The 22246-nt window shown below is 52.0% G+C and overlaps 1 protein-coding gene and 1 long non-coding RNA gene across 15 annotated transcripts in view; both read left to right on the forward strand.

Annotated features, from left to right (window-relative positions):
- Positions 1 to 22246, forward strand: part of NRF1 (nuclear respiratory factor 1) — a 61876-nt gene that overhangs the window by 20060 nt on the left and 19570 nt on the right. For 10 of the 14 annotated variants that reach the window (XR_014585732.1, XM_083840760.1, XM_083840759.1 and 7 more), the window contains exons 6-11: positions 6694 to 6852; positions 7816 to 8013; positions 9430 to 9531; positions 10032 to 10103; positions 11916 to 12073; positions 15776 to 15900. Coding sequence is in view for 13 of the 14 variants with exons in the window: in XM_083840760.1 (XP_083696886.1) it covers positions 6694 to 6852; positions 7816 to 8013; positions 9430 to 9531; positions 10032 to 10103; positions 11916 to 12073; positions 15776 to 15900 (814 nt within the window). In the remaining variant the exon portion in view is untranslated. Of the gene's footprint in view, positions 1 to 6693; positions 6853 to 7815; positions 8014 to 9429; positions 9532 to 10031; positions 10104 to 11915; positions 12074 to 15775; positions 15901 to 17448; positions 19642 to 22246 lie in introns of those variants that run through there. The other 4 variants (XM_083840763.1, XM_083840755.1, XM_083840757.1 and 1 more) reach the window with 2 other exon arrangements.
- Positions 3 to 5813, forward strand: LOC310901475. Its single transcript, XR_014585837.1, has 2 exons — positions 3 to 4616; positions 4693 to 5813. It is a non-coding gene; the product is annotated as an uncharacterized lncRNA (long non-coding RNA).

A 22246-nucleotide genomic window follows, 5' to 3' on the forward strand; every position in this document is an offset into this window, starting at 1 on the left:
CAGACACGGCAGAAACTTGGCAGAACCAGAGAGAGAGAGAGATTTGGCACCTTACAGTGAGCTTATGTCTACATCCCCAGGGGATGCACTTAATCTCTTCTTTCCCAAGGGACTGTGACAGCTCAGATAGAAGTTAGCCGTGAAGCTTTGTTATTGGTGCTTATTTTCTGCACGCAGCAGTAGAGATGTGTGTCAGGACTCAAGGTCAGGCTGCTGGGAGCGTTCCCCTTTGAGCTGTTCTTCTCACCTCCCCTGTGCTGGGAACAGAGAAGCCATTTGTTCTGCACTTTGCAGGGATTTTTAGGCACTGAGGTCAGGAAGGTGGCTTTTGCAGTACCGCTTTTGGCTTATCCTCCTTGGATGTTTCTTGTGTGCTCTAGTTCCTTCCATCCTCCTCTTCCTGCCGTGGGCTGGAGCAGAGAAGAGCTTGTTGATTGCTTAACTCCACATCAAACCTCGAGATGTTGCTGATGGAGACGGGGAGTTGTCCGCTCTAGGGATGCGGATCCCTTTCTGTCCAGGTCCAGCTCTTTGCTGACCTCCTTACTGCTGGGGAGAAGGAGAGGGGGCCCCCAGGGAAGCTTCCTTGGTGTGGGAGGGATCCTGCAGGGATTTCTCCTTCCTTGGGGGTGCAGGACCTCAACTCAGCGTGATGCACTGTAACACATTTAAAATGCTGAAAGCCAGCAGCAAGGTGGAAAGGCCGGGGGCTTTGGGGCAACGTACAAGCAGTGTGACAGAGCAAAAGGTGTGCTGGTTTCCGCTGTGCTCTGCGCAACGATCACGTGCTGGTCACGACACCAGCTCCTGTGCTTGGGTCTAATCAGATACGCTCACGCTTCTCATGCAGTTTTACAAAAGCCACTGTGCCTTAGCCGAGGTATAACAGATCACGTTCCTAATCCACGACAACGCAGGGCAAAACGTAGTTGCTGTTTTTGTAAGCTGCCGGGCCGGTACTTGCAGGTTGGCTCAGAGCAGAGCTGTTGGAAGGCAGCTTTTGGTTTGGGTGGTTAATGGCTTCCCAGCCTGGAAACAGCCTGCCGTTTTGGTGGTCTCTTCTCTTCCTCTAAGAGCACCGTACGGAGGTCTGGCATTCACATTAGCAAACAAAAAGTTTCCCTGTCGCCTTGTCGTTGTAGTAATTAAACAGAAGTGCCTAGGACTTAAAAACGAGGAGGAGGAGACCTCGCAGTGGATTTTTTTCAGGCAGAGGGAAGCCGTCCCCGCACGCTGTGAGCAGCGAAGGTGCCTGCACCCGCAGCGTGGGGGCTCTGAGGAAATAACAAGGAAATGAGCCGTTGCTAGTGAAAGAAATAAGAGCGGTGAAGGTGGGTGGATAAGGTCAGGAAGTCCAGTTTTTGCAAACCAGTGACACGTCTGAGAAAGTGGTTCGCAGTGTGCGGAATATGTGCAAGCATAAACGGGTCCGTAAAAAGGTCTCCTTGGCTGTTAACGTTGCACGTGCCGTCAAAGCAGCAGTAGAAGTGACAAGCTCTCACTTCAGAGAGACCTTCCACTGCATTAATCATACAAATCGTTTGTTATGATAGAGTTGGAAATTAAATATTTTGACGGTAAGGAGTGCTGAAGTGTTTTCTGCTTTTCCTCCGGACGTGGCTGTGCAACCCCCCCTCCTAAAATCTCTGAATAAAACACTGATGCTTTTCACGTTAAGATAACAGTAACGGTTTTTGTTTCTTTCCTTGCAAGTGTGACATGGCCTTGGTCTTCAGGAAACCTTGCCCAAAGATTTGGCCGAGCCACGTTGCCCCTGGGATTTGGTTGCTTTGTGTGTCCGTGTGTGAAGCAGCTCTCCAATCTAAGGCAGTAGTTGCTGGCAGAGCTTTTTTCTTCTTTTTTCTTTCCCCACATGCACCAATCCTGTGTTCCCAGGCTCCTTGCAGCTCTCTTAAACCAGAAATGCTTTTTCCTCCCCCCTCCGTATTTTGCAGGGCCTTCTGTCATCACGAACACAGCCTGCTGATGCAACAGCACAGCAACTTGGAGCCTCTTATCTCAAGTCCTCCCGTTCTGTGTTATGCTAAAACAAGCCTCCCGTTAGGAATAGCCTTCTTCCTTCCGATGTGTAAATCAAAACAGCTTTGTGAAGGCTTTTCCAAAGCCGTGGACAGGGTGACCTGGGCAGATTTGAGAGGTGGGCCTGGCTGGGGCAATCCCAAACATAAATCCAGGCTGGGTGGAGAATTGATGGAGAGCAGCCCTGAGGAGAAACGACCTGGGGGTGTTGGAGGGTGATCAAAAAGCTGGAGCCCCTCTGCTGCGGGGCCAGGCTGAGGGAGCTGGGGGTGCTCAGCCTGGAGAAGAGAAGGCTCCGGGGAGAGCTCCCAGCGGGCTGCCGGGGCCCGAAGGGGCTGCAGGAGGGCTGGGGAGGGACTCTGTGCCGGGGGGTAGGGGTAGGACACGGGGAACGGCTTTAATCTGAAGGAAGGTGGGTTTAGATTAGAGATTAGGAAGAAATTCTTTACTCTGAGGGTGGTGAGGCCCTGGCCCAGGCTGCCCCGAGGAGCTGGGGGGTGCCCAAGGCCGGGCTGGGGGCAGCCTCACCTTTTGTGAATCGTCTTTTAAAAACCTGCAATCCTGGAACGCCTGCAGGCCGTCTGAGGACAGATCACCAGATTTAACTGACAGGACTACAGACTGCCGGCTGGGTTCTCGCAGCGCAGCAGGTGTTCCTCCTGGTCAGAATTCAGGCAGTAAGGACGGTGCGTGTGGTGGCTATGAGATAATTTTGCTCTTGAAGGAGTCCAGCTGCCGTGTAGTTTTTGCCAGACTCGGGGCCAAACTTTTAAAATAGAAACACAACACAGATAAGCTGAGCATGATGAGGCTGCAATACTGGCAGTTTTTATTTTTATTTTTATTTTTTTTGCCACAGTGGGATTCGAAATACATCAGTTAGAGGTGGTGGTGGTGCTGCTGACTCCCAAATCCCTGCAGCCTGGCGCGTGGCTGGAGACGCTGTTGGTTTTTGTAGGAATTTGGATTCCCAGAGCTGCTGATGGAATTCTCGTTATCCGCTAGCAAGAAATGAGCTTTTTTTGACTAGATGCTACGAAGCCCCGTGGAAAACCAAAATATTTACGAGTGTAAATTGGGCAGCACAACTCAGAGGTGTCTCTGGGAGGGGAGAAGCGAAGCCCCTGCGCCGAGCAGCTGCAGGTGGCTGCAGGCAGGTGGCGGAGGCGTTGGCTCCTCAAAGGGGGAGGCGAAAATCACTCTGTTTAATTGCTCTGCTTCCCTGGTGCTCTAGAGGGAAATAAAGCCTTTGCTGAGCAAAGATGCTTCCGAGCGAAGAGCATCGCCCACCTCAGCTGTGCAAAATAAGGCATTGCAGCGGGGCTCTTACCCTGGAGCCATTCCACAGAGAAGGCCCGTCGCTTTACGGGCTTTGGCGACGTGCACACCACGGCAGAGCTGAGTTTGCCTGTAAAAACTCAGCCTTGTTGTTCTCTGTGGCTCGCCGATAGCATTAGGGAGGAAGCTCGGGTGATGCTGACGCCAGAGCACCAGTCAGCTCTCTGAGAGGCACTAGAAGCTGCTGATGCTTTTCTGAACGGGTGTTTTGTTCTTTAATTTTACTTCAATTTTCACTTCTTTGTTCTTTGATTTCTCTTTTCTTAACCTAATGCGCACCTGCGGTTTGCAGCGTGCTTACGCAAGCCAGCAAAGCTTACCCTGGCCTCGAAAAATTGTACTCGATGCCTGTTTGCGTGGTGCCGTGCAGAAAGCTTTAGCCCAAACAGCAGCCAGCGCTGCGTGCCAGGCTGTAGGCAGCAGACGCCGGGCACTGAAGGGCGGTATCTGCTCTGCCCGTGGCTCTCAGAACCTTTTTACAGGGATCGGGGCCAAGCCTGCGTGCTGGACCCCATCGCCCAGGTGCGAGGCTTGGGTGGTGCTCCCCCTGGTCCCCATCGGAGATGCGGTATGGGGACAGCGTGTTTCTGCTGTCCCAGCAGGTCGTTGGGGTGTGGGGGAGGGAGAGCGTCCCTGTTTCGCAGCGGAGGCACCCCAGGGTGAGAAACGAACGCTGCTTTTGCAGTATTTCAGCTCAGAGCCTGCGTCGTGCATCGTTCCCAGCAAGAACGAGCAGCGATGATCCTGCCCGCTCCCCTCTGACCCTTTAGAACTCCTCAGCACTTCCTATTTATGCCTTGACCACCGTTTCAGGGCAGAAGAGAAGGTAGATTTGCACAAAAAATAAATAAATGTGTGAGCAGAGCCCTCCGTGGGGAGACCAGCAGGGCGTTGGTGGGGGCAGTTCAGCAGGTGCCAGCTGTCCTCTGGGCTGGGGAAAAGCAGTCCCAGGGCTCCCTGCTGGCAGCGCTGTGCCGCAGCCTTGGAAGATGCCTTGCTTTGTACCCTGAACGTTAAAATATATATAAATACATATATTTATTTAACCGAAAAACAGAAGGGCAAGTGAACAAAGTACCCGGGGGGCTTTGCTGCCATTGCTCCTTTGCCCTCTTCTGCTTTTGGGAGCAGTCGAGGAGACTTTCGTACAGCTTCTCTACGTGCTAGAGATTACAGGAGCCTTTCCCAGAGCTGACAACGGTGCAAACCAGAGTGAGCTGCGTGCTTTTTGGGGAGAGGCTTGCTTTTTGGGGAGAGGCTTGCTTTTTGGGGAGAGGCTTGCTTTTTGGGGAGAGGCTTGCTTTTTGGGGAGAGGCTTGCTTTTTGGGGAGAGGCTTGCTTTTTGGGGAGAGGCTTGCTTTTTGGGTGGTTTGTGGCCGGAGCCAGCAGAAAGGTGGCTGCCCCAGAAGTGACTGCAGCGGCTTCTCCCGGCTGCGCCCTCTGAGACACGCGGGGTCTTTGTCTCGGTGCCCGTGGCAGACCCCTGCGAGCTGCTGGGGTGAGGTCTCGTTACGGCACTAATTAGAGACGTCCTGGCACTGGAGCAGGCTGCGGCGTCGCTGCTGATTGTCTCCCTGGCGGATTAAAGGCGAGCCCTCCTTAACAAGTGCCTAGAGTAGCTCGAGCTGCTGAACTCCCCGGGACCAGTAATTAATCCATCTGGTAACAAGGAGCACGGCTCGCAGGCAGCGATTCCGGGAAGGAGACTTTTAACCGTTGTTGCACCGGGCGACTCGATGCCACCAGCAGGTTTGTTGGGCCGAGCAAACCTCACCGGCCTGGAGGCCGCGTCGTGGGCTGGAAGGGAAGACACTGCAGTGGTTGTACCTGTGTGTGGGCACGGGCGAGCTGGTGGCTTTTCCGTGCCCTGTTTATAAATTGGGGTTTGGTTCGCTGTCCCTGAGATGGTTGAGGATGCCCTTGGGGTGGTGGGGGCTGCTCCAGAAGGGCTGCTCCATCTCTAGCAGGCTCTGGCCCCTTCTTGGGCTTGCTGTTAGCTCGGGAATGATGGAAAGGCTGAAATGCAGCCGCTTTGCTGGGCAGCAGAGTTTCTTTTAGGGTGGCAGCAGACACACCATGTCCAGACCCACGAGTACACTGGATTTTTATTGCCTTTAAAGTCCCTAGCCACTGCTGCCAACTGTGCAAGCAGCAAATCATGCATTCAAATGAATTGCTTGGTTTTTATCAAAGCACACTTCAGTTTTTCTTCTTAGATTTCTAAACTAGAGCCCAACATCACATCTTGCGGTGGGGCTCTGCCCTTGAAGAGCAGCCATGCGCCCCGAAGAGCTGCCGCAGGTCGTGGTGCGTTTAGCGGGGTGCTGCGGGGTCAGGCGCTCTGCAGCCTCCCGTTCCTCCGACAGATATTGCACGCCAGGACAGCAGAACTCAAATGGCTTTTACAGCAAGTACCGAAGGGATGCAGGGAGGCATTCTGACATGCAACTAGTTAGCTTGAAGTTAACACGTTTTAATTTGGTGTGGGCGGTCGTGCTCTTCCTGCTCAGCTCTACGGCTGCACCGGCCTCCTCCTGCACCTCCAGGCAGTGCCCAGGACAAAACCCAAACGTGCCCCAGCACCCTCCGTGAGTTTTATGTTCTAGTAGACGACTCTAAGGACATTAGCTGCTCTTGGTGACGTGCCTGCTCAATTAGCTGTGCCAATCTCTCTTTCTAAGGTATGGTCTGCTGATGGTAAAGGCAGTCACCAGCTGGCCGGTTTCTGCGGGTGCCATGGAAAAGCACAATTGGGTTGAAAGGTGTCCCCGCTGGGGGAGAAGTTAAAAACAGATTCAGAAAATCAGTGCAGTGTGTGATATGTTCTGCAGGGGTAGGGAAGAACAGGTAAGAGTGTCTTTAAGCTGGAGAAGCTCGCTGAAGCTCTGTCCTCTTTGCAACATCAACGTAAAACGTACATCAGCTCACAAGTGAGTTCTTGCAGCTGTAGGGACATTGAATGTTTTTTCTTTTAATTTTTTTTTTGTCCTGCGTTGTTCTAATTGTTTTATTTCCCCTTTCAGGTTGGTTAGCTCTCTTCGTGGTAGTGTTTAAACCAAAAAGCGTGCTAAGACAGCATGTGTTTTGCCTTATTCTAGTTGGATTCATTTTGTTTCTGCTGTTCCATAATCTAGCGAGCTCTTCTCAGCTGAGACTTGGGGGAAGATGATACAGGATTCGTTTGTCCTGGGCATGCAGGCCTCTTCCAGGTCATATTTCCAGCAGGATGGAAATGAAATGCAGTAACTTGGTCCTATGCATCTCAAAACTACCAGATTTGCGTTCCTACAAACCCTTTTATGCGCTTTGTTCCAGGCACAGCTGCGAGCTTTCATCCCGGAGATGCTGAAATACTCCACGGGTCGCGGCAAGCCAGGCTGGGGCAAGGAGAGCTGCAAGCCCATCTGGTGGCCTGAGGACATCCCGTGGGCCAACGTCCGCAGCGACGTCCGCACGGAGGAACAGAAGCAGCGGGTGGGTATCCCATGGGTCTGCCTTCAGTTTTTGGGGGAGCCGTTTTTCTTTCCCTCGAGTGATGGAAGAAACTGCATCATCCGCCCGTCCTTGGCTTAGTGTCAGACATCGAGCTCGGGAGAGCGATGAGATGGGAGGTGTAGCGTGCAACCTGCTCTGTCCCTGCCTGCGTGCTGTGACGAGCAGGTATTTGAAGCACATCTCCTTCTGCAGCGGGTGTCCTTCTTGCTAGCTGCATCACCTGCTCATCTCTGTGGCCTTTTGAAGCAGCCTGCCCAGCCTAAGACCAGCCAACTCTCCAAGTATGCAGCTCATTTACCACCGAGTCTGTGTCGTGGCCTCGTGAAGCCCTTGAAGGGTTTACTGTCCCATCCTGAGCAGGGACCTTTGTGCTTAAAGGCGGGTGATCAAAAATGTGTGGTGGAGCCAGGAAAAAGAGAAGTGAGAGAAAGGGTGAAAGGTCTTGGGTATCAGTTACAGCTGTGGATCCCACACAGGTGATGTTGTCACCGACCTGTCACAAGGAGACTGTCAAGGAAAGGCTCCCAGGGTGTGAGGGCAGTGCTGATGCGGATCTGGTTGGGTGGGGAGGGATGCCTGGGGGGCTGGAAGTGGCGCTGCGTCCTCAGCTCTTTCAAGGTGGAGGTGATTTTCTGTGTGTTGGCCTCAATTCTTTAAGCTTTCAAGGCAGAGAAATTTCATTGAGATTTCATTGAGAAATATGCCCTCCTTTGGTCAAGTGTGCTCGTTCTGTATCCATACATAGAAGTGCAGTGGCTCAGGGTAATTTCTGAGTCCTGGTCAATGAGGGGATGGAGGGATTAGGTACTGGGGGCATCTTGTTTGATGATTTATTGAAAAGCACCCAGTAAAGGTAAGCATGCAAATCACAGCAGTAGCAGCATTCAAGCGGTTCAGAATAGTTTTTACACGCTCTCAACTCCTTTCTGATTCTCCCGGTAGGTGTCGTGGACCCAGGCGTTGCGGACTATCGTGAAGAACTGCTACAAGCAGCATGGCCGTGAGGACCTGCTCTACGCGTTCGAGGACCAGCAGACGCAGCAGCAGACCACGACCACACACAGCATAGCGCACCTGGTGCCGTCACAGACAGTGGTACAAACCTTCAGCAACCCCGATGGCACCGTGTCCCTCATCCAGGTGAGAAAAGCCCTCCAGCGTTCCCAGCACAGCTGACTCAGGATCAACTTGCCTGCCTCTAGGAGAGGTGGTTTAGAGCAAACTCCTTTTGGTAGCTTGCCGTGTCCTTCAGGAATTCTCTTTATCAATGTCTCAGCCCTCTGGCTCATTAAGCCAGTGCTCCTGCTCAAAGAAGCGGTCCCATCCTCTCTCTTCCCCGCTCCTATCCCTTGCTCTCCTGTTGTGGCAGCACGGACAGACCTGCAGCTATTTGGTCAAGTAGTTCAGGGTCTGACCTGGGTTTTACTAACCCGTTCGCAACCAGACACACAGCTCATGTGGCCACACAAAACCTGTGGCGGCCGTGGGATGAAGTGACGGGAGGGAACGTGATGGGACTGCTTTTCTTTAATGGCATGAAATCTACCTTAATCCATGGCATTAGGTACTTCTGTGTCCCCTGCTCTTACACCTAAATTGTCTAAGATATAAATATTGTAATTCTCAAGCTGCCCCGAGGGAAGGATGTCTTAGACCGCTTTAGGGGATTCACAGCTGAAGTTGCTGCTGCTGTATTCCCTTCTCCATGTGGGGCGGCAGCTTCTGGCAGCTCAAGACGTGGACTTTATTTTTGTTTTGCTTTTGTTTTTTTTTTGTTTGCTTTTCAAATGAAAGCTTTTCAGTGAATTGGCCCAGCTTTCTGCTCCCCCAAGGCCCAGCAGACGTGCCAAGCTGCTTCTGTTTGCTCACCTGCTAACAGACATTTTCCCCTTGATAGTATTCTCTTAGGTGCCCAGCACCTGAGATCTCATCGACTTTCTAGCACCTACAGGTTTAATTCTGCTTAGAAACAAAGCTGCACATCTCCCAGGTTTTGCCTTTTCCCAGCTGTTAAATAGGGAAAGTGTAATTTCCAAAGCCAGCAGGGTAGTGAGGATGGACTGATGTTTGCCAAGTGCCTGGAGAGCAGTGCCCCTGTGAGTGGTAAGTGGTGCTATAAATGATAGCTGATACGCAGGGTATAGTTTTTACAGGGTAGGCTTTTTACACGACTTCCACGCGATGGGAGAAGTGTCTTGGTTCCACCTGTGCACCCTGCTCGCACCTGGGAATGGCAGTGGTATCCTGCAGCTGTTCTTTGTGAGGCTAGGAAAATAGCGAGGGCCTGTGTTCAGACAGACACAAGGGCTGTGCAAAACTCATTTCTGGGCCCTGTCCCCACTCTGGAAGCTGCTGCAGACTGACATTGCTTTAGCATGTTATTTTTTCCCCTTGGAGACAGCTCAGGATTTTCCACGAGCTCTGCCCATTACTGTTATTCTCTGTAGATGCAATGCCTTGTAACCTGAGAGCGTTTGACTGTCCCTTTGTCTGAATTATATGGATGTTTTCCTGCACTAGCAAGCGTGTTCAGCTGCATCTTGTTGACTTCTGCAGGTTGGCACCGGTGCTACAGTTGCCACGCTGGCTGATGCCTCCGAGTTGCCTACCACGGTCACCGTCGCACAAGTCAATTATTCCGCAGTGACTGACGGGGAGGTAAGGATCTGGGTCGTGCTCATCGTGTTCAGAGCACGATCATCCTATTTGACTTCATCAAAGTTAAATATTTGTCACAATTAAGTCACAAAAAAACACCAACCCTGCAGTGTTCAGGGTTAAAATACATGTGAAACTATACGAAATTTCATATAGGAAGTGCTGAACTGTTGTCGTTTTGACTCAAGAGCATACAAATGCAATTATGGCAGAAGCCTCAGCTCTGAATTTCATCCCATTTTAATGTCCTATACATTAATTCTGGGAGATCTGCTCCAGCAGATAGAGACCTAACTGCACAAATGCACGTTTCTGTGTTTGTTTGGGATAATTGTTTCACGTGTGCTCGAGATCCCGAGTTTTGCCAGTTCAGGGTTGGGGGTGACGCCTGGGGTATTCTGAGCCTGTGGTTAGTGGAGGATATTGCATGGCTGTGGGCAAATGGTGTGATTCTTCGGCTACTGATCTCTGGACAAAATGGGACTGTTCTTCTTCTGCAGCTTTTAGAGAGGTTTGCAAGTGAATACCGGAGAGAGCTTCATAAATGCACGTTATATTCGAGACAACATGAGGTACCGCGGAGCGCAGTACTGTTCCACGTACTGTGAAAGCTTCTTCCAGTGCTCTAAAACTGGGCAAAGTTCCTTCTGTTGAGGACTCCGTCAGACCACTTCAACCCTCAAATCTGACCTCTCAAACTTGCATGCGTTTATTTTTTCCGCTTCTTTTTTTTAAACACGTTAATAAGTTTAAAGACCGCAAGGAAACTTACGCTTTTTTTTAACCTCTTTTTCCCCACTAACCCCCCTGTAAATCCATGAGGCTGCAGGCAGCTTTCCGCCCCTTTGCTGCGTGCCAGGCTGTCCGGCTGCGGACGGTCTGTGCAGGAGTGCTGGGGTCTGGTCAGCTCTGTGCGAGCGAGGCTTTCAGGGCGACAGGTGGCAGCACAGAACAGCTTTGTTCTGCACAAGACCCTATTTCCATCTCAGGAGCAAAGGGAAGCGGCCTGGCTGTGACCTTGAAGTACTTTGAGGGTTTTCAGAACCCTCTTCAGATGTCTCTTGACACCTGTAAGAAAATTTTCAGAGGGACAAACAGAAATCAAGGGAGTGCAGGCACCGAGCTCCTCCTGTAAATTAAACGTTTAAGAGATATTGGACGAAATAAAGATACAAAAGTTTTTTCATTGGTGAATGGCTGGGATCGCTATGTGCAGACAAATCCACAGCCTGCTGGCAGCGTCTCTAAGGATGTTTCTGCCTCGCTGTCATGCTGCGTGGAGATGTGAGTTAGCTCTGAGTAAGCAGACGTGTTTATAGGATGCAGAGCAACACGGAGCAGGGATGCTTGCTACGATCTCAGCAGCACAACTTTTGTGTTAGTGTGGAGAAGGGCCTGGAGAATTCCTCCTCCTTTGCCTGCAGTAAGTCCTTCCCCCTTTTGAAACAGCCTAGGCGTTTTTGCAGGGCGCTGTGCGCCACAGTGGAGATCTGCCTGACTGCTGAATACATGTATTTGCAGAATATACGTATGTTCTCCTCCTGCATGGTGGTGGGAAGGGTGCCTTTCCCTGCTCGGGCTTGCTTTGCTTTGGTTTCGGCATGGCTAGGGAGCAGCACAAACTCAGTCCAGCTCTCCTGAGATCCCTCCCATCTGCGACTTCTTCCTCTCGAGGCACTCAGACTTGGTTCCATCTTTCCTAAAAGACTTCGCCTTCTCTTAACTCGGCTTCTTTTCACCTTGTCTCAACGCCCTGTCGCTGCTTCCTCCCTGCTTTGGATCCTTTCGCCCAGGGTCAGCTGTGGGCACAGGAGAGCAAAGCAGTTGCCTTGAACTGGGGATGGCCACTTTCATTTATTAAGCGTACTACAGCAAAACAAGTTCCAGTTGTGAGCTTTAGGTGAGCTTGAGACAAGTCCAGCATAAATAAATCCTAAATGGGAACGTGTTTGGTTCCCCAAAATGACGGGAGGGGTGCAGACAAATGGAAACAGGGAGGCACGTGCAGCCCTTTGCCCTGTGGGACGGGGATCTGTGCTGAGCTTCCAGCACCGCAGCAGTGCGGCTGCTTTAAAAAGTGCCTGGCAGTTCTCGCTTGCAGACTGAACATGTGCAGAACAGCAGCTAGACTTGAGGGCAGGCTACAGAAACTCACTCATGGCTGAGAGAGGGTTGTAGGGTCCGTGGTGTTCTCAGCTGGATCCTGGTCTTTCCCCCCTGGTGCTCTCTTTTCCCTGTCAAAGTCTCTGGGAGAGAGTCAGAGTACGTGCAGGATTCTCCAAAGACTTCTCGAAACTATCTGACTTCTTTGTTTTAGGCAGCAGCCGTCGTTTCACGGGATGGCTTCACATCCTGGGACCTTCCTTCTTGTTCTTCCTCCGTAGGTGGAGCAGAACTGGGCAACGCTACAGGGGGGTGAGATGACCATCCAGACGACGCAGGCATCAGAGGCCACGCAGGCAGTGGCATCGTTAGCAGAAGCAGCAGTGGCAGCATCTCAGGAGATGCAACAAGGAGCAACTGTTACCATGGCACTCAACAGGTACGGGGGAGAGGAGAAGGCTAGAAGGCTGCACGCGGGTGCTTTCTCCTAGGTTTTCACTCTGACAGTAAAAGGACACTGTCTGCAGTCCTGTGGAGGCTTTTCCTTAGCAGATTCCTAGTTCCACCTGCATACAGGAGTCTGCAGGATAGTTTTCAGTTTCCACTGTAACAGTAGGAGCACACTGACATGGAAATTTCCTGAAAGGGGAAACGGTAGGTGGTAACTGTACCCCCTAAATGGTTTGGGTTCAGCAAGGGTCCGGTTACAGAACCGAGCTTGCTAATAAGAGTCCTAACGTGCTGACAGTGCCGTTTGGTACGCTGGTCTGTGTATCCACCAGAATTAGTAATAGTTCCTTACTAAAAGGCTGAATTTCCCAGTGGTGTGCTGCCTTGGTCTCTCGTCAGAAAACAGAATGTTGAGCTCAGTGCACCAACGGGTAAAGTTGGTAAAGTCTAGTTCCGTGCAGGTCCGCGCAGCAGGAAGCAGCGTCTTTGCTCAGCTCTGGGGAGTTTTTTAAGCTTTGCTTGATGTTCTTAAAAACTGGAAGTGGTTGGGGCACACTGCGGCTGCAGCCCGAGGGAGCAGGACAGGACGCGGCATCAGCCCCAGCAGCGCAGGAGGTTTCACACTGCTGAGGTGTGGGCAAAACGTTTTCCTCATCCAAATCAGGGTTCTGGATTAAAGGCTGTCAGAGTAAAGGCTGAGCAGCCGTGGCTTGGGACACGACACGAGCCCACAGCGCTGGTAGTTGGGGTAGAGCTCCAAGACCATGCTATGCGGGGATCACAAATTACTAAAGCAGCCACCTCGATCCTGGGGTCCATCACCAGCTTGCTTCCAAATTGCTGTCGTAACTGAATTGCAAACCCACCCAGAACTGTTTCTGTTCGTGATCCAGATTCAAGTCCGTCAGATATGTTCTTCTCTGCTGCTGTAGGAGGCTGATTGAGTAGGATTTTTTTTTTAACTAATAGTTCCACTGGAAAATTGCCTTTTAAAACCAAGTGATCTATTTAGGACACTGTAAGAACAGATGAAGTAACTAGGCATGGAGCTGAAAAAAAAAAAAAAGTCCAGTCTCCTGGAATCTGGCTTGCAGGACCTGTGTCCTGCACGTTTCTAGTTGGTAGATTTTTTTTCTATGTACTCTTGAGAAATTTTTCTGAAACCAGTGTGCTTTCAATTTAATATTGTCCCATTGCTACTAGTTCTGGCTCTTAAGGTCACCAACGAGCAGTTCCTTTTCCTGCATTTAGGGAGTTCAGAATCCCTAACAAAAAAGAAATGTTAAAATGAAATGAAGGCTCCTAGAAAACATGAGCGGAAGAGCTTTCAACGAGTAACGTAGTCGCTGTTGTGCCTCAAGACAGGGTCAGCTGTGCTTATACCCGGGAAGGCCCTGTAGTAGGTCTGAAACAGCTCGTAGCTCAGGAGCAACGTGAAGCCTGTTGCAGCATTGCAGTGGGAATGATGGGCCTCGCGTTTTATTTCGCATTTTATTGTCACCCTCTTTCTCTACTGACAGTGGGAGGGTTTGGGGTCCCGTCTGGGTGACTAGCCCCCCAAACCTTCCATGTGGAACAGGTGCTCGCTTTTCTTTGCCACCAAACACTGCTGGGGGTCTTTCCCCTACCTGTAGGAACATCTCAGCAAGTCCTTGAGAGCTGAAGGCTCTTCCAGCTCTGGAAACTTCATGCTTAATTTAGCTGAGGGCTGCTATCTTTGATTCTGCTGACAGGGAGCAAAGGAGTCTCGTAGTCCGTGCAGAGCAGTGCGCCCGCAAACAGCGTGTTGGGATGGGTGAAAGCTCTGCCAGGGTTGAGGATGGGAAGTATGGGGCCTCCTGGTAAAGGAGGACAAGGTGGAGGTGATTCATTCATTGATTCGAACTAATTAGTGCTTGTGGAGCACGCTGTAACTGGGCACAGCTCTTATGCTGTGTGGTTGTTATTATTTTCAGGGGTGCAACCTTAATCGATGATTAAAATGCTGAATTGCCCCTGAAAGTGGCTTCAAGTAAGTGTGCAAAGTCTAGGAAATAGTGTTACAGCAGCAAGTCTGGGTTTACCCCCAGGTTTGCTCTGTTGTAGTTGGCCTTCCTGCACTCTGCCTCCACGTAGCTGCGGGTTCAGAAGAGAGATCAGCCAAAAGGGGTAGGGAGGCAGAACAAGAAAATATTCTGGCTCAGTAACAGCGTTTGAGAGCTGCCCTGAGTGACAGAGGGGCTATTGAGAAATGAAAATATGCCCTGAGTAGCTAATATTTATCCAAGGGGTCTGGAGAAGTTTGAACGGTTGTTGGAGGATGCTCAGAGCACTCGGACTGTACAACGAAATGGCAAATAGGATATCATCTCAATCCCTGCCAAATAATCCACGCGTGAAGAAGTATCTCCTGTATAGACCCAACGAGGAACTGTTTGTTACCAGTTACCATTCAGCAAGCTCCAAGAATCCCTGCTGAGCAGGTATTGTCAGGCGAGTAAGTTGAATATTAGGAATTACAGGGAAGGGCATGGAGAGCAAGGCAGGATTAGGCCACTGTACTAACCCATGGGACGTCTACGTCTTGAATAATGTGAGAAATGGTCACACACACCCCTCAAACAATGTCTTATATTTAGAAAAAGTCTGGAAAAGGATGAGACTAATCAGGAAGCCAGGAAGAGCCCTTCCACAGCGAGCGGACTCTGTCTCTTCAGCTTGGAAAAGAGATTACTGGAAGTCTATGAAGTCACGAGGAAAATGAAAATGGAACTGTTATTTTCCATTTCTTGCACTATCAGATGCACAGGCTGCCCAGCAAGACCGAGGGAGTAGGTTTTGGACTACCAGAATGCAACGTTTTTATTCACACGTCATCTAATTAAATGTGGGTCTCATTGACACAGGATGTTGGGGAAGCAAAAAGTATAAATGGGTTTCAAAGGGGATTAGAAAAATCAAACCTGATGGTCCAGATGCAGTCTCTGATGTAGGAAATCAATACGCTGCTGACTGTCGGAAGCTGAGAGGGTGTAGGAAGGGAAGGATCATACACACTCCTTCCTAAATATCTGATACTGGCTGTTCTCACAGCAGGGTTGCTGCATTAGGAGGGCCTTTGGTCTGACCTCATTCGTGCGAGGAAATTTAAGAATACCGTGCTTAGCTACCAATCACTCATTAAAAAGAATTATTAAACCACTTGGCTGGGGAGAGGTACTCTGTCTTCTCTAAATAGAGAGCTGCTGATGTGATCCTGGTAACGGTAAACCTCTGGGCCTTCTGCAGTGCGAGGTAAGCTGGCTGAATCAGTAGTGAGAGGGGGAGTTGGAAAATCTGGAGAGACCCGGTGGCAAAAGAATGAGTTTTGTACTGGAAACCAGAGGCAGGAAGGAGCCACGTTGTGTTACAACTTACTGGGATCGTCCAAAAGCTTTTAGTGAAGTCGCAGGCAAAAGGATGTTAAAGAAGGCACGGATATTCTAACTGAGAGAGAGGCAAGCTGAAAAAAAGGCAGTGAAAGCAGCTTATTTCCTTGTATTCCTCCTCCACTGCAGATTTTCCATTCTGGATAACTTCAGCTGGCCCTGGTGAGAGTCCCTCCTTCCTGTGTATGTTCTCTTGATATCAGCACCTAGTTAAATGGGTCCTACTGGAGCAGGGTTGCCTGGTGGTCTTCCTAACCCTTCCCTTCTCTTTTCTGTGCCCCCAGTGAAGCAGCAGCCCACGCAGTAGCCACACTTGCTGAAGCCACTCTCCAAGGTGGAGGACAGATCGTCCTGTCTGGTGAAACCGCGGCGGCAGTAGGAGCGCTTACCGGAGTCCAAGATGCCAATGGTAAGGCTGCCGGAAAGTTTTTGCTTTCTGTTTTATTTTTAAATTTTTTTTTCCTTTGCTCTCGGCTAGGGTTTTTTTTTTCCTCTCCACTTGAAATATCAAGTTTTCCCCAGTAGAATAGCTCTGCCTCACTTCAGGTTGACTTAAAAGCCCAGAGAGCAAAATGATAGCACTAACTTCGTTTGCTTCCCTGGTGCTGGGGGCTCCGCTGTCCTCCTCCTCCTGCCAGCTTGCTCTTCAGCCCTAGTTTTATGGGGAAGGATTGCTCCCGTTCTGTCCCCGTACACTGCCCAGGACCCAGACTTGGTTGACACCGCTAGTCAGTGCCATGATAAGCTTGACTCCAAAACACTTCACTGTGGAGTGGCAGGGAGTATGACCAACACTTTATTACCCACTCGTTTCCTTCCTTCTCTAGTTGTCTTACTGTTTATTTTTATTCCTTTATGCTTGGTGGCTGCTCTTGAACAACTGTTGCTTCTCTGCTCGGTCGTCCGTCGGCAGCCAGCCTCAGCGTGCTGCCTTCTGCCTCGTTTCCCATCTTGCCGCTGCATGGCCAGTGGCTTAGTTCGGGGGATTTTCTGTAGAGCTTCTCACTCAGCGTCTTTTTTTCCAACTCTGGGGACTTTCGTAGATATCCAGACTAAGCTGGTAGTGAATAAATAATACAGAAGGTTCGTGGAAACTGGTTCAGGATGGTACTGGGTCACACTGGTGTGCCTAGTTTATCTACCACCGCCAGTCTCGCTGTATCTGTCTGATGCCTTTACCACACTTCCCAAATTAAGAGATGAAACTCTCCGGTTATTTGATGGAATAGAGAGGAAGGCATCGAAATAAGCCCAGGAAGGATGAGGACTGTGAAGTTGTGTCTAAAAAAAAAAAGTTGCTATTTGGGCAGTAATTGTCAAAGGGGGAAAACGCGTGCGCAGCCGGGGGCAGACCGCTGAGTTCTCGCCTTGTTGCTCTGCATATAAAGCAGAAATCCTTCTAGGTCAGACGTCAGGTTCGACTCCCATCAAAATCCTCGTCTTGTAGGGAATGCGCTCGTCCTAAAACATCAGCGCTTGGGGGAGAGGAGGGAAGAGCGGCTTTCCTCAGGGTGCTGTGCTTGACGCCTCTTGCTGTGGAGTCAGCCGGCCTGAAGAGGGAGCAGAAATGAAATGCCAACCCTGGTATTTCGCTGCGGGGATGCAGGGAGGGATGAGCAGAGGGATGAGCAGCCGTGTGTTGTATTTCACCTCTGTATTTCCCTGCCTGCCGGGCGTGAGGGGGACGAGCAGCATTTATCAAAGGGAGAATCTGACCCTGGATGCTCAAAACCAGCAACCGAGCAGATCCGTAGAAGCGCTTTAGTGTCCTTTGGCAGATCTGCACCCCTTTTGGTTGGCTTCCAAAATGCTGTCACGCTCTGGATTCCTCTGGATGCTTCCCCTCAACACCTCCCACCCTTCCAGGCCCTGAGTCACTCCACCTCGCTTGCCCAGCTTGCACTAAAACGATATTAATGCTGGGGTTTTTTCCTCCTTTTTTTTTTTTTCCTAACAGCGGAGCTGGAAATCAGCTGGGATTTAGAGTGCATTAAGGGGAGAGACTGCAGCGTTTTCCTCCGTGCAAAGCCTCACCCGCAGCCCCTCGCCTTGCTTCCACCCTTCGATTCGCTCTAATCTCCGGCGGCATTAAGGGGAAGGGCTCGGGCAGCCCTTGGAAGCGCCGTGCCGGTCGCTTCCTTACGTAACCAGCTAATTTATCTCCCCCGGGGACGGAGGAGGTGGCGGGTATCCATTCCTGCTGGCTCTGGCCGGGGCTGGAGAGCAGGTGGATTTGCGGCGTTGGCGCTGTCGCCGAGGATTCGCCTTAACTTGCCAATATTTTCAATAAATGCTTCTCTCCAGGAGTCTTACCCTTCCGTAGGTTGTTTCTGAGGCATTCTGATCCCGTACCCGTGCAGTTTTCCCTGGAAGGGACATAAATTTATCCCCGTTTCATTGGTAGGGGAACTGAGACAGTAGTTGAACAGATTTGCTTGAGGTCAGGGAAGGTGTCTCAGTTCTTGATGGCAGCCACCAGATGTAATTACTCCCTTTTTTTTTTGTTTTATCTTGATAAAATACTTTTCCTATCCGTGCTCCGGCATCCGAATAACAATTAACTGACCCCAGAAAATCAAGCTGGCTAAAAAGAGGCAAATTCTGTATTTTTTTTTTTGTGTGTCTCAGAGGCTGGGACTCCATTCAGCATCGCAGGGAGCCCGGCGGCGGGGCTCAACTGCGAAAGGGCTGTGGGTAATCTCGTGATCGGTTACATCTACAGCGAAGGGAAATAAGATCTCCCGCCCCAACGCCGTGTCGAACGAGCTAAGTGCTTTATGGTTTCCTTGCTGCTCGGGAGCATCTGCTCCGAGCCGGGGTGCTGGAACCGCTGACCCCGTGGTTGAAGCCTCAGATGTTTTGGTCTGAAAGGGCCGGCATTAAAGTCCTATTTTGAGCAGGTGACCGGGATCGTGGCGGCACCCGTTCGTGAAGCTGGCTGCAAAATGGAAAATGCTCCGGGAAGAGGAACTGTGCTCCCTTGGGGGTGCTTTTGGAGCATGCTACGGGCAGCTCCGTGTGCCGAGCCCTGGAAGGAGAGGTGGCAGCGCCAGCCCGCGGGCTGGGCCTCGCTTCTGCGTCCTCGTGCTGCAGCCTTTTGTTCGGCATCGATCCAAGCGGGGCCTGAAAGCTGCCTTGGCTACAGGCTTCCTGACTTCATGCTTAAATATTGATGAAGCCTGTGCCTGCGCGGCGCTGGAGCAGCGCGCGGTGCCGCCCCGTGAGTATGGCAGGCGACGCACAGAGCAGGCTCCCTGCCCCGAGGAGGCCGCTCCGGTGTCCCGTGGAGCCCGGGGCTGTCGGTTTTGTGTTGTTGGTGGCGTTTTGGAGAGCTGCTTTGGAGACGAGAGGGGCTCCAAGCTCCAGCTGCAGTGGGTTTTGCCCTTCTCCAGCCCTCTGGTCGTCAGAACAAACTCAGAAAGGACCGAAGGAGGAGGCGCACTTATGGCCGGGGGTGAGCCAGGATTACCGAGCTGTGATGGAAGCACGGGGAGAGCATTAGGGCTCTGACGTGAGCAGGGGGATTTGCAGGCTCCGTGCTTCTGCGAGCAGAGGTGAGGCATCAGTGCAGGGCCGCATCTTGCAGGCTAGCGCAGGACCAACGCTCCTGTAGGGTTATTTAGGGTGAGGGGTCCCCGTTGCACCAGAGCTGCCCCGCTTTTGGTGATTTCTGCACCAGGAGTGCTTTAATCGCTGCAAGGCTGCCGAGCTCCCCGCGTGAAATCAAGGAGGTGTGGGTGGAAACCTGCCTCCACCCTCGGCGCAGATGGGAAACGCGCGGCCGCCAGCCCCGGCAGGCTCGTGGCGGGCTGTTTACGGGTGAAAGCACAGCCAGGAGGGGAAGGCAGGAGCCCAGGTCCTGCTCCTGAGCGGCGTGTGTCTCCTCAGGAGCCTGAAAGCACAGGGAGCCACCGAGGGCGAAGCCAGGAGCTGCCTCTTCTTGCTTTGCCTCGGGACAGGGAGGTGCAGCGCCCTGATCCCTGGTGGCTTTTTGGTTTTTTATGAGAAAAGGGGAAAGGCAGGGGCTGGAGGCTGACCCGCTGCGAATGTCAGACTGTCAGACGTCTTTAAATAATAAATTCCCCCGTTAGATGTTCTTTTGAAGGAAGATGGGTCCAAACGAGTCGCTAACAGCTTGGCAAATTGCTGATGAGCTGACAAGAAGGAAAAGGGTCGAGCTTTCTGTAGCACCTTCCCGGTAGGAACAGATAGTTATTTTTTTTAACGAGCGCTGCCCTGAAACGGGCACAGTTTAATCACCATCTGAAGGACAAGCGATGAATTTAACTTTTGCAGGTGCGTGTCACCTGGCAGGGCAGGAGAGAGGACGATGGCAGCCAGCAGCGAGAGCTGGAGCGGGCGAGCGAAGTCCTGGGTGAGCGGAGCAGCCCCAGGAAGGAGGAGAGGTGTTCCCCAGAGGACAAATTACTGGGCATGAATGAGTTCTTGTCAACAGCGGGGCCCTGGTGAATGCTGAGTGAAATACGCTGGCCCAAGCATCAGCTCAAACAAGTCTATTCCGTGTCAAGCACGCAGAGCTCCCCGCTGGTGCCTTTCAGAGAGGGGACGCTCGGCTGCAGCTCCGTCATCTCCGCGTCTGTCCCCTTTCTGCGTCAGCACTGGGCGAATCCCAGCGTGGCCGCTGAGGAATACGCGCTGCTGGGGTTGGGGGACGCCAGCCACAGCTCAGATGCCAGCGGTGCTGCTCGGGATTTCCCCAGCACCACGGGGGGCAAAGGGTTTTGCAGGGCGCTCGCTCCCGGGGCTGCTGCTGCGTTGGCACCGAACCCCGCCAGCTAAGTGCTACCTGCTCGCTCTGGCACGGCTCTCCTTGCTCGAAGCCTCTCGTGGGGCTTCTCCTTTGTGCTGCAGCCCTGCCCTCCTCCTGGGCACGACCCTTTGCCTGCTCAGGCTGCCCTTCTGCCACGGGGCTGTGCCGGGCGCCGTGCGGCTCCGGCTCGACGCCTTGGCGCTGCTGACGATTAGGATTTGTCTGCCCACCAACCGGGGCTAAAAACGGTGGCTCCGACGGCTCCCTCTTGCGCTGTCGGACGCCAGGTTTTCCCTCTGGTCCCACAAACCAGGCGCCACCTGCACCAGCGGTTCTCTTACCCCCAGCACAGGCTCGGAGCCGGCTTTGCCCAGGACCCGGGCTGCTCCCAGCACCAGTTTGGCCGAGTTAGGGCAGGAGGTGGAGGCCACGGCACCCGAGGGCTGGCTGTAGGGCTTCCCTGCTTATTGTGACCTCGGTAAGTCCCTTGGCTAACACCCCAAATGGTATTTCTGGGTGCAGTTTGTCTTTTCAGGCAGGGAGACTCACGAACTCACTTGATTTCCTTGGGCGAAGATATTTTTATAGGGTGAGCGCTACAGGTCTCTCTGCAAAGACAGCTGTCGGAGGAGTGCAAGGAAGAGCCTGTTGCTCTTTGCTTTTTTTGGGTCCCTTTTGCCGGTTTTTGTGTGTGTTCCTGTTCTATGCCCCCAAGTCTCACGTGAAGTTTACAGGCTGCTTTTTTAGCTCTGAAACATGCCCTCAAGCTTGCAAAGAGGGAAGGCAGCATCCCGGGGAGACACCGGGAGCTCCTCGGGTGGCCGTTGCCGTCCCCTAAAAGACGCTTGCCTTCGCTCCTCAGCCTTTTTGTGATCCAGAAAGGGAAACCGCCTTCATCAGGGGTAGGGAGTTGCAGCCGAGTCCTTTTGCTGCTTGATCATTTCCAGCATTTCTTGGCGTCCCGCTGGTTTTGGCGAGTTCCCATCCAGTCAGTGAGCCGTGCCCCACCTGACCTCATCTCGGGGCTTCTTGGTGACCTTACAGCATCTCCAGCGCCTCCCCGTTTCCCCTCCCCGGTGGGCTCTGACATCCATTCCTCTTAGCAGGCAGTTGAGACTTACAGGCTCCCCAGCTGTCACCGCCGATGCTGGCCTGGTTTAAGCACAGGCCATTTACCTTCCACGTGTCCTGAATTAGGAGAAATGGACAGGAGGGCTGGGCCTGTTTAAAAATTAAAGCTGATTACGAGGCATTAACATTACATTTAAAGAAATAGGCAGCAGCCCTCCTCTCTCAGCACAGTTGCAATATGTTCCCTTTTGTTCTGGGCTGGGAGAGGAAATGGGGCTGGTATCGACTCCGGGCTGAGCAGGGTTTTTTCTTTAGCTGTGAATTCGAAAAGCGGAGCTGTTTGATGCCTGCTGTAATACTTACAGCAAGTCTGCTACCTAAGGCACTGCCCGTCATCTTTGTGCACGTAACAGAAAGCTTAAGTTCTCCTAAGATCTTGAATTTCTCTTGGAAAATTCAGATCTGGTGACGCCGTGCTCCTTGATCTGTCCCCTGAATTGATGCACTTGAGAGGCTCCTATTTGGGGGGACCCCGAGCACTTTAATTGGGGGACCCCGAGCACCTTAGGACCAAAACACAGAAATCCTGGATCAGAAGGCAGCAGTCGGGAAGAAAACTTTTCTTTTTTCCCCTTTTTTTCCTTCGAGAAGGCTCAGCTCTGCTGAGGCAGGTGGATGTTGAGGACTGTTCGGTCCGAGATCTTCAGGGCAGAGGGACGTGGTTGCTCCGTGCACGGAAGGATGGAAAGACATGCCTGGCTTGGCTACGGCAGAGCACGGGTGGAAGAAGCAGGCAGGGCTCTGGTCCTCCTCCTGGAGGTTCGTCTCAAAGGGGCACGGCTCTCCTGCTGCCCTCCTGCAGCAGTGGCCCCGTTTCTTCCTCCCGTAGGGTTTTTGCCTTCCCAATTTCCCA

This window comes from Anser anser, assembly GCF_964211835.1.
Source record: "Anser anser genome assembly, chromosome: 1".
NCBI classification, from domain to species: Eukaryota; Metazoa; Chordata; class Aves; order Anseriformes; family Anatidae; genus Anser; species Anser anser.